General features: G+C 36.5%; 1 protein-coding gene across 1 annotated transcript in view; it reads left to right on the top strand.

Annotated features, from left to right (window-relative positions):
* Nucleotides 1-2,483: 2,483 nt before the first annotated feature.
* LOC129216212 (protein FAM177A1-like) overlaps nt 2,484-12,007 on the top strand; it is a 32,640-nt gene continuing 23,116 nt past the window's right edge. The window contains exons 1-2 of the mRNA XM_054850401.1: nt 2,484-2,631; nt 2,707-2,883. Coding sequence (XP_054706376.1) covers nt 2,623-2,631; nt 2,707-2,883 — 186 coding nt within the window. The 5' untranslated portion in view covers nt 2,484-2,622. The remainder of the gene's footprint in view (nt 2,632-2,706; nt 2,884-12,007) is intronic.

The following is a 12,007-nucleotide window of genomic DNA, read 5'->3' as shown; positions in this document are numbered from 1 at the left end:
ACCAGTTGTGCTCGGCGAACGCAAGCATTCCTTGCGTTCGACGAACCTCACCGGTCGACCGGTTACTAACCCCAGCGTTCTATGATCAACCGGTTACCGTTCTAAGCAGTTCATTGGAGCACGTGATCATTAGCTGTCATGTGGTTAACCAACCGGTAGCTACCGTAACGTAAGCATTGAGAGCGTTTCAAAATTCGCCGTCGGGAACATACGGTGCCGAGCATTTTGGAGGCCGGAAACATTCGGCGCCGAGCATTTTAGGCCCCGGGAATACTGGGCACAATATGCTCGGGGCCCAAAGTTCCCGGCGCCCAAAGTGCTCGGCGCTCAAAGTTCCCGGCACCCAAAATGCTCGGCGCCCAAAGTTTCCGGCGCCCAAAATGCTCGGCGCTCAAAGTTCCCGGCACCCAAAATGCTCGGCGCCCAACAGTCGGCGCCCAATCTGCGGCGCCCAATCTTCCTACACCGGAATAACTCATTAGAAGAAGCGGATCCACGAATTGTTCCACACATAGACTGGGCTGATAAAAATAGTTCAAAAAGAGTAGTCGCGGCGTCAAATGATACAGACGTCGTAGTGCAATAACATATGCAATGCAAAAACAGATCGTAACTTTTTTCAAAAGTATAACTAATCTTGTAGTTTTCGTTTATTGTGTTGTTAAAGAAACATGTATGTAATAAACACGAGTTTAAAATGAGCATTCTGGATTATTTATTAATTTTTGTACACTTTTTAGTGACTAGAATATTCAACAACAAATGTCAGAGATATCTCCACGTAAAAATTGTGGAAACAGCCAGAGCGGCTTTTATGACATAATTAATACATTAACTGACTTCCTACACTCCAAAATCTGCAGTTCAAAATTAAAAGTAAATTTGTAGCTACGCCCGTTGCGAAAAACGTAATGAACAAGTGAACCAAAATGGCCGTTTTATTTGACGGCCTGTAAAATTATTTCGCGCAGGATTCAACATGTCTACCCAAGATATTCTCGGTCTAGGAAGATTGAGCGCCGCAGATTGGGCGCCGTAAATTGGGCGCCGGGAACTTTGGGTGCCGAGCATTTTGGGCGCCGGAAACTTTGGGCGCCGAGCACTTTGGGCGCGGGGAACTTAGGCGCCGAGCACTTTGGGCGCCGGGAACTTTGGGCGCCGAGCACTTTGGGCGCCGGGAACTTTGGGCGACGAGCACTTTGGGCGCGGGGAACTTTGGGCGCCGAGCACTTTGGGCGCCGAGCATTTTGGGCGCCGGGAACTTTTGGCGTCGAGCATTTTGGGCGCCGGGAACTTTGGGCGCCGAGCATATTGTGCCCAGTATACCCGGGGCCTAAAATGCTCGGCTCCCAATGTTTCCGGCGTCCAAAATGCTCGGCGCCCAATGTTCCCGGCGGCGAATTTTAAAACGCTCTCAATGCTTACGTAACGGTAGCTACTAGTTAGTTAACCACGTGACAGCTAATGATCACGTGCTCCAATCAACTGCTTAGAACGGTAACCGGTTGATCAGAGAACGCTACGGTTAGTAACCGGTCGACCGGTGAGGTTCGTCGAACGCAAGGAATGCTTGCGTTTGCCGAGCTCAACTGGTAGCTACCAGTTAATCGATCACGTGACACTTAATGATCACGTTCTTCATATTAATACGGTAACCGGTGATGATAGAACACAGCGGTTAGCAACCGGTTACTCAGTGGTCGACCGGCTAGGATCGCCGAACAAAACCAATTACAGTACATTGGCGAAATGAGAAATAAAAACGAGCGCGTTCTATTAAACAGCATGGTAACTGGATACATTAAAGCAACCCCGAGTAAAATGTAAACAGAGCCGCCCCTTTAAATTGTGAGGTAGAAATTGCAATGCGAAATATTGCTGTTTAAAGTTTTAGTTCGTTTTAATTTCACGATTTACTGTTTTTTGTGTTGTCACAGTTCGATCAACAGATCAACCTGGCGGTGTATTGAATGTTACAGATCAAACAGCTTAATAAATTGCGGTCGAACGGTGGATCTGCCGGTGAAGCTAATAAGGGACTGTAATTCGAATGACTTCGGAAACAACCAGTTAAGAGGAGAGTGAACTCGTCGTTCCATTTGTTGCCTAAGTGAGTATGGCAAATGATTACTCTTTTAGCGTTTAAACTCAAGTTTTTCTCTAGAAAAATTTTAGCGATGCATTTTGCGAGTCCTTGATCAGTTAGGGATGTCAAAAGAAGCGGCCTTTTTCCAATGAATAAGATGTTTTATTGTGTGAAACGTTTTGCCATACTCACTGAAAATTCAGATCGCGAGCTTCATTGCCGAAGAATGGGATAGTCCCTACTAGAGTTCATATAGGGACTCTAGTCCCTACGTATTAGAATTGGGAAGTTCTCTCAGTCACCGGTCAACTGGTAGCGCTATGCGAACGTAACCTTTGAGAAAACACAAACACGAATAACTATCACCAATATAGCTGTAACCGTTCACTTGTTGCTACACTAGCAACAGAATATAAAATTTGTAAATAGTATTAAATACATTTTTGAATTCTCTGGCGAAAAATGAGTTATTTATAAATTACACGGGAAATTAGACTATATTTTATGATTTACTATCTTAGAGAACTCTTTTTATCATGACTGTTGTGAGTATATTTGGATAATTAAGTAACTTATTTGAGAAAAATCATGATATTTATGATCTTTTTTTGCATTTTTAGGAAAATTCCTTTTCGCTTTCTAAACAAGCGACTTTCACTGAAATAAATCTTGAAGAAATTCAACGTAAAAAATTACCTAAACGACTTGTATACTTCAGTGATGGTGTTCTTGAAGAATACAGTTCAGACGAAGAATGTGAAGTTGACGCTAATGATACTCAACCTCTTATTGATCCAGTAAGAATTTTCTTTTGAAAATATAGCACTGAATTACTAACTAGGTTTTTCTTCGCACGATTTTCATGTTCATCCGTGCACCTGTAACGAGTTGGAAGATCCTATTATGAATCTCAGCTGGGACAGATCTAGAGGGGGGTCATGACCCTTCCCAAAACCTTGTGAGTGTAGGAAATTTTTTTTTTTTTTTTTTTTTGAGATGAAAAGAATTTTTTTGAGAAAACATCGAAATTTTAGCACATATGACGTTTATTTAAAAAGAAATTGAGGTTTTAATTGGTAGAAAAAGAATTACATCCCTCTCCTCGAAACAAAACTATGTTATTTGTAAAATTTAGCTCCATCATTTACATCATTTCTTAATGCCAAATTTTGGCACTTGGACACCATCTATAAATGTTGCTGTCCTGCAAAAAAAAAAAGGGAGGGGTATTGCAGGCTAAATTCAACTTTCACCACACATCCAATTAAGTAAGCCTGCTATTTGTAGTAAGTTGCCGCCCTAAGCCAGGGCTAAGGCAGAAATACTTAAATACACCTCCAGCTCATTTATTCCATCCGAGGACTGCAGTTTCGTGCTTTTTAGCACTCATCAGCCCAGAAGATGCTTTTCCATAAATCTTGGAGTTGAACCGCACCATTGCTGTGGTCACACATCTGGTGTGCTAATTCTACATTAGCTAGCAGTTTGTTTGGCCCTCTTGGCTCCCTAAAGAGGTTTTTCACCTCCAGCTCAGGTAGGGTACATATGTGATATACCCCCCCCCCCCCATTTGGCAACATCCGATTTTTTGCACAAAATTGAAAATTTTTTCTTGCCAATAAGGCGATAATTTTTTAAGCATGGCATCCCTAGTGAAACTAACCTGTGCTTGGCAACCCAAAGGCAATCTTAGATCTGTTCTAACTTGTTTACTTACAGCCCTTTCACGTTGGATAGACTCTTGTTTTTTCGTGCAATATACCTTATAAGAAAGCTTATTTTGTGTTGGTCTGAATTCAGTAGTTGTGTTTTGATGAATAAATATTAGGAATGCCAGTTTATTCAAACTTGACCGTTAACATCGTTTTCTTGGTGACGCTTTCTTGGCGCCAACAGTAAAAAGTCATCAAGGGTGAGGTATATGACATTAGTTCTCTCAAGTAGTTCCTATTCTGTGCTGATGAGTACTAAAAAGCACGAAACTGCAGTCCTCGGATGGAATAACTGAGCTGGCGGTGTATTTAAGTAAGCCTGCTATGTTATGACACAAGTCCATCGATGAACATGCAGGTGTAGTACTTAGTAAAACACACTAACAATGCTGTGCTTTTTGTGCACATAACCAATAGCAAAGCTATTTCATAAAAATTAGTTTTATAAAATTAATAATTAATTTAAGAAACTGAAAATAATGGGATTGTTTCCAAAATTTTAAAAGTATTTTTTCTGAAAGAGCATGCTAAAAACATAGGATCTGACCATTTTTGAATAATTTGTTTAAATTTAATATTTAAAAAAATTACTTAATTCGGTGCGCTTTTATTGGTTATGCTTCTGCCGATGACATCACAAATGATGAAATGCCATTCTGTGTTACCATTCACAGAGCAAAATATTTAATTCACGTCCTTACTCACGTGTTTCTTTTAATGTATTGTCTCATGTGTTGTAATGTGTCAGTGTCAACAATTTAAATCAATTGATTTTAATTGTGGTTTAAATCAAATAATTAAAACAGAAAAAAAAGATCATTGATTTCAATAACTATTTTTTCAACATTAAACCCTAGAAATTCTCTTGAAAAGCCTTTTTTCTGACAGAACAAATTTTCTCCCGACATTAATTTTGTTGTTAGGGTTTACCCTTACTATAGTGCCTAGAAAGAGTAGTGTGCCGATCGACGGAGAAAAAGTGAGGTCAGATCTGAGGAAAATCCAGATGGCGCTGCGCTCGAGGAGTAGTGGAAGCGTGCTACTCTTGCATGAGATAACTAACACTGCAATGCAAACTGCATGACTATTGACTGAAAACTTCGATGAAGTAAACCCATTGGGAAATAAGCTAAGTCCAGCTCATCATTTCTAATAAAGGGCGAATGGCACGAACAAGCAAGTTCGCATACCGATCGAGCGACCGCCTACAACGACGAGAGATGATCAAAGAGAGAGAGAGAACTAAAGCCGCGAGCAGTTTAAATATCCCCCCGAGTCATTAGCATATCAGAGTCACGTGAATGGACACATCACTGCTATCGTTAAGCACACGTGCCATCAAATTCCTTCTAGAAGCATCTATGACGTCATCCACAACGGAGTTCCCGCCAAGGGTGAACGAAAGTGAAACAAACGATTCGACCAATGTGAATGAGTGCTGATAAGAATCTTTTACCCCAGTCATGCAGAATGATTGGTAATACATTATAAGTAAAGAAAACATTATTTTACTATTGGTGTTGTGAAGTGATGAGATAGGATTATTTCCCAATGGGTTTACTTCATCGAAGTTTTCAGTCAATAGTCATGCAGTTTGCATTGCAGTGTTAGTTATCTCATGCAAGAGTAGCATGTGGAGAGATTATGTTGTTAGTATTTGTTTTTATCATTTACAGCGTGTTTTAACTATTTACATTATTGTTTAAATAAACTTCATGAAAGTTAGAAATAGTTTGTCAAGTCTTATTTCCGAACTCACTCTGCTAGTATCAAAGAAACATTGGGGAGATATTATTAGATTAGAAATTCTCCCCAACACGTTATGCTCCTTAATCAGACTCGTTTTAGATCAGCGATTGCATGCTGATTTCGCAGTTTAAAAGCCCCATTTTTCGGATTGAACTTATTTTTGCGCAAAAGACAAATTCTGTAATAAGTGCTATTTGTTACATGGGTGTTCATTTATTTTTTGAAGCATATAAAATTGCCTTATGCTAATTTATCTTCAATGAAAATAGTAGATTATAAGGGGCCATTCATTAATTACGTAAGGGTCCCGAGGGGGAATGGGGTTAGAAAAATCTCTATGTACCCTTACTTGGGGGGGGGGGGGGTCAAGCTCATTCTTACGTAATATTTTCCAAGTCGATATTTCACATTAGAAATCACGCGGTCAAGTGATTTGGCAGAGATTATGTTTCATTCACGTCTGGAAGGTAAGAAACGTGTTAGGATAAGATGTATTTTTATTTGTTTTACAAAGAAGGAATAGTGTAAAATATAATAAAATAGTCGCACTATGTATAGCATGTTTTATTTTTAAAAAAAATATATAGAAAAAACATTCAGTTTAAATTCTAACTCTTCAGTAACTATTTCTTTACGCAAAACATTTAATTTAATAATGTGAATTTAATAACGATTCCAGTGATGTAACGATTCCAAGATTTGTTATTTTATTATTTTGAAAAACGAAATGGAATCTTACGTAAGAATATGGGGTGGGGGGGGTGAAAAATCTTACGTACCCTTACATGGGGGGAGGGGAGTCAAAAATTGCCAAAATCATCCTTACGTAATTAATGACTGCCCCTAAGTAATCAATAACTGCACGTCTCTTATTTCTCTACTAATAATAAAGCTGAAAGTCTCTCTGTCTGGATCTTTATGACGTGCATAGCGCCTAGACCGTTCGGCCGATTTTCATAAAATGTGGTATGAAGTTAGTTTGTAGCATGGGGGTGTGCACCTCCAAGCGATTTTTCGAAAATTCGATTTTGTTCTTTTTTTATTTCAATTTTAAGAACATTTTCCGGGGCAAAATTATCATAAGATGGACGAGTAAATTACAAAATTATCATGTCGTTGAACCGTAACATGGGAAGAGCGAATGAACATAGCCAATTGGCGAGAAATTCATCATCTATTATTTGTAAATATACAGGCGAATCAAATGACCTTTTAATTTTCTCCTCTGGGCAAAGTCGTGCGATTACCGCTAGCTTCAAGATAAATCTGCTTCTAAATTCTTGAAACTAATTAAAATTATCAGGGCTTCTCAGTCGGAGTTGCTTGAAAAACGTACCGACTCCAACCTGCTTTTTTTTTTTAAATTTTTAAGGACTTTCCTTACATTAAAAAAAATAATAGGGCCACTTGCTCCGATCAAATATATAACTACATACTAATTTGCAAATAACTGCAATTGGCAAACAGCTGGCTTGATTATTTGTTGAATTTTCGGTAATACTTATCTACGTCAAACTGCTAGTTTGCTTATTTTTATAACGTTCTTTAGAACCTGTCAGCAAACGGTTTTCTTGTCGATAATTATCGAAATAGTTTTTGAATCTGACGTTATCACTGTCAAAAAAAGTATTTATGTATTTTTATCTTTTATCTCATATGTAAAATAGTGAGAGAAATGTATCCTTAAAAATTAAAAACAAATGGGGAACCTCCTCGTCCCTCTCCTTTGTCTAACATTGCTTATGATAGCTTTAAAATGTTCTTTTAAAAGGATCCGCAGCTTCTGAATCTCCCTACCCTTAATCAGGAAACAACATGATAGGAAACACATGATTTTACAATTAAAAAATCTAAATAAGTAGTGATCAAAAGAACATTGTGATACATGTTTTTGGACACAAAAAATATTTTCCCGTTGTTGATATATGAGATTATAAAGCCTACGGGAATTTTAAGAAAAGCGAGTCTCGTTGTTCCAAATTTAGCGAGTTTCGATGGAGGCAGACATCTTTCTCACGCTCTGTAGATATGGATGTCCTTCCACATGCAGATGAGGAAATCGTCTGTGAGAAATTGGTACCTTCAATCCCTCGCCAAGTGTTTAAATTTGCCACTTTTCTTAAAAGTTCGGGAGACTTAAATACCTTTTATCTCGATAACGGGGGACGATTACGATAATAATTATCAATTTTGTACAGGATTTTAAAAAGCTGAAATTCAAGAATTTTTTTTAAAATATAACTTACGTGCTCCTTGATTCCGTTTTTCCGAAAGTCTTATGGTCAGTCGCTAAAAGTTACCAAGCGTAGCGTTGCTGGAGATTTCCAACCTATTCTCCAGACCTATAAACTGTAGAGGTGATGCTGCCATATACCGTGCCCAAGTCGGGCTCTTTCTCATTTAGGGGCCTCATTGACTCAGGAGTCACTCCTTTCTGCTTTAAACTCATGCTGGCTACATGAATGGGACTTGAGTCTCCCAAGTGGCATTAAAAGCAACAACAAACAGCGCCCTAAGCCATCTCGATTGATAATACATTTGCCTTAAAATATAAGTATCAAATTTTCAGAGTCAGTTGTGTAAAATGTTGTTTTGAAAACATCCTTGTCTTTGTGTCTACTTCAATAATGATATTTTTTATCGTACATATTATTTTCCACATAATTCTCATTATATACAAAAACTATAATATTTGGAGATTTTTTAAATCGCATACAAACCCAATATTCGTTAGGCAAATTAATATGAACAATTTCATTTATAATAGATTTATACGTGGTTATTTCAGTTTCATCTGTAGAAAGATCAAATTTTATTTTTTTCAAACAGGAACATTTTTCTTAACTGCATAATTCCTGATGGACCTTTTCTTTGGTAATTTTTTAGTAAAGTATGTTGGCAGATTTGGGAAAATTGTCGGAATTGCCTCATCTTTCAAAAAAGGTTTTCCCCAAGGAATCGAAACTTCCTTGCCATTTATAATATGCTTAAAATGCATTTCAATAAAATGTTTTCGAAATGCAGAGCACAAATTGAGCAATATTTGTCAAAAACTTTATCTAACTTGGGAATTAACGAGTTCCACTTCTTGAGTTTTTCTTCATCTGCTGGAGCTTTAAAAAGTGAAACTTTTTCCTTGCATGTTTTGTATCCACTTTTGCACCCTGGTACGAATCAAGATGAAGCTTTATTTCTTCTAATGTTCAACTTTGATGCCTCCTTTAAAAGTCTTAAACGCTGTTTCATGAAATATTCACGAAATAAAGATAAAAAAGAGAAATGCGGAACTAAATTGTAAGAAAACCCCGCGTCTACTAATGTAAACACCGCGAAATTGAACGTGCACCTCGACCGCACTGCCCTCTAGCGGTTTTCATACAATTTGTCTTCAAGAATCGCAGGGAAAAAAGCGCCAATCAGCACACTACTCTTTCTAAGCACTATACCCTTACTTAAACATATTTTCATGTATTCAAATTTGCTCTGGTTACTCAACCAGAAAATTTATTAAATTTTTAACCAGTGATCATTGTTATCGTCAGTGCTATGATAAAAGCGGATCCACATTCGCCATATGCGCCAATACTCCAAAGGGTTGTGATAGAACATTAGTATTCAGTCCTCTTTTGCTATGATATTGGTTTCGGTATGCAGTTGATGTGCTCTTGCGCACAAATTAGCGGGAATATCCCCCATGCATAGTTGTTATTGTGTAATAAATATGTATCAGCCTTAAGGGTGCTCTTCACTGAGAGTCTGAAAGATTCAGATCTAATGTAACCTACGGGGAAAGTTGGAGCTTGTTTTACAAATTCCTGTGAAGTTTTTGGATCCGTTTTTTTTTCTGAGTATTTTTCAAGACCATGTCTGTTTCTTTTACTTTTTACTTTTTTGATGTGTCCATTCTCCAATTTTTTAAAATTCGAGAAAAAAATGAATTTCTTCGAAAACGAGGTACTGTTGGACATTTCGCACTGTAAAACATCTGCAACTCGTGCTATCGAAATTTTCAGAACGCCCTGACACGCAAAATATTTCCAGCTCTCTTTTGAGATCTTGTTTGAAATAATGCGACCATTTTTTAAACAAATATCATGTTCTAACTATTGAAAAAAATTTCAAAATACGTTCACTTTTTGCATTCGCCCCGCCCTAGAATAGTAACCTCCCCTTTTTGAGGGGTAAGCGCTAATGGGGTGTAAGATTTATTACCCTCTCATTAGTTCCCCTCAATGACCTTCGCTGGACGTCCTTTCTTCTTTCCTCTTTTCCTAAGGCTTTCGTGAAGAATCAAGTGCTTTTGAAAGTGAATCCATGTAGATGCGTGCTATTAGCTGTTAAATTAGCAACATTTGCTTTTTTTCGAATTTGTGGTTTGAAAAGAAATAGATTTGAAAGGAATATTTCTGAGTCAAATTGTTTATTTACAATATAATGAACAATGCTGTCGAATGCGAAAAGTTGACATTTTTCCCTTCCAGTAGAAAAATATTTTTATATATAGATTAAATCGTATTCCAGATACTAGGTATTTTGCATTGTTTTACATGTGTTTTATGTTACTACAAATGGTACACACATAAAGTGCTTTCCACAGCTCAACAAACGTTTTGAAAATTATTTGTGTCTTTAAAAGCCAGACTTGTCAAATTTCTTTAGAAGGTAGATACACATTGAACATGTAATTCATAATAATATACAGTAAAATCCATCGAATTTCAGAATTGGGATTGGAAATTTATTTGGTTGAAACAAATATTTCGTTGCATTAGTATGCGTTGTAATAGGATTTTACTGTATTTCTCTTTAGAAAACTTCCTAAGGAGGAAAACGATGCATAATTTGACCCCAAATGGAATCGTGAAACGTTTCTTATGGGGTTGCAATATTACTCCTTCTTTTAAGACATGTACGGTATTATACCGTTTTTAAAACATTACGTGAGAAACAAAATAGCATAATTTTTATTTTCCAGCGCAGCAATGCGAATCGTGGTTAATTTTATTTTTATTAAAGACTATTTCCTAGCTTACATTTTGTGTCATAATTCCTGCGTTTTAACCCAAGTTTTTATTTATTGCCAGAAACAATGAAAAAAAAGTTAAAACACTTATTTTTAATTAGCTGTTTTGAAAATAGCTTAAATATATGGATATTGTGATTAACTGCAGGTTTTGAGTGTTTTAATCAAGCAATCATGTACTTGTGTTATTCCATACTTTTCAGAGCAAATCAAGCTTGTACAAATAGTCTTTACAATTTAAAAACATGTTTTATATTTTTTGAAGTACGTTGCTTAAATATTATTTCTCCAACAGTGCTATCATTTTTGGAAAACTACTAAAATTCAGGACAATATTTATTCTTCCAGAAGAAAATAAGTTTTTTTTCTATTTTTTTTTTTTTTTTTTGAGCAATTACGAATGCTTACTATCCTTACTTGAACAAAGCTGATGTTGCTCTGATTTTTCAGATTGTCATGATGACAAGAATAACTCTAGCTCGTTGTTTTAATATTTACTAAGAAGTCAAATTTTCGTCGCCATGGTTACTAATCGTTTGTGTTCATTCAATGTTTAACTTAAGTAGGTTTTACTTTTAAAAAGGGGGGGGGGGTTGTAAAATTACATTTCAGGAAAAAAACATCAATGTGGATGAAATTAAAAAGCAAAATTTCATTCAAATACAAAGTTTCCAGATTACTATTTAAGACTGACAAGAAAACAAAAATACAGAAGGCTTTCTGATTTCTTCAGAAAGTTTTCACAATAGAAATAGTTTTTTTTTTTTTTTATCTTTATAAGAATTTGGAAGCTGTATTTTTGGAGAATAAAAATACTTTTCAAAAACATTTATTCAGTTGCGGAAAACATTCCGTACACCAACATACTCATTAAATACATAGAAAACCATGAAAAACATATTAGCAATTTAATAGGATTCGGTTAATATAAAAAACACACCGTGGTAGAATTACTAAGCATTGTATGTATTAGTTTTTATGACGTTTTCAGCCTTATGTTGCTGACAAAGCTAACTAAGATGTGAACAATATAGAATGGGAGTTACAAGTTTTCACTGTTTTCTATTTTCATTCTCAGAAGCTAGATCAGCATTTTAATACAATGTAGAAAAAATTAATTACAGGCATAAAGGTTTTCAGGTCACATAAGCACCCCCCCCCCCCCTCCCTTCAAAAAACATCATTAAAGATCGTCTTAAATTTCGCTTTTATGGCTTTAATTTCAAAAAAATTCGGGAAGGGAGTTTGCGAAAAGTCCTTCTTTGACCATAAAAAAAAAAGTCGTCTAAAATTGCATTTTTGAAACTTTGATTTCAAAAACCTGCATGTCCCCAACGTTACTAAAAATGGCCTACAATCATGTTTATAACACTTTGAAAATTTTGCCTCCCCTCAACATCACACTAAGACTGCGTTTTTAGACTATTTCGAAAAATT

The sequence above is a fragment of the Uloborus diversus genome, chromosome 2 (genome assembly GCF_026930045.1).
Source record: "Uloborus diversus isolate 005 chromosome 2, Udiv.v.3.1, whole genome shotgun sequence".
Classification (NCBI taxonomy): domain Eukaryota; kingdom Metazoa; phylum Arthropoda; class Arachnida; order Araneae; family Uloboridae; genus Uloborus; species Uloborus diversus.
The sequence above is the reverse complement of the archived record's forward strand: the minus strand, read 5'-3'. Positions and strand labels throughout refer to the sequence as shown.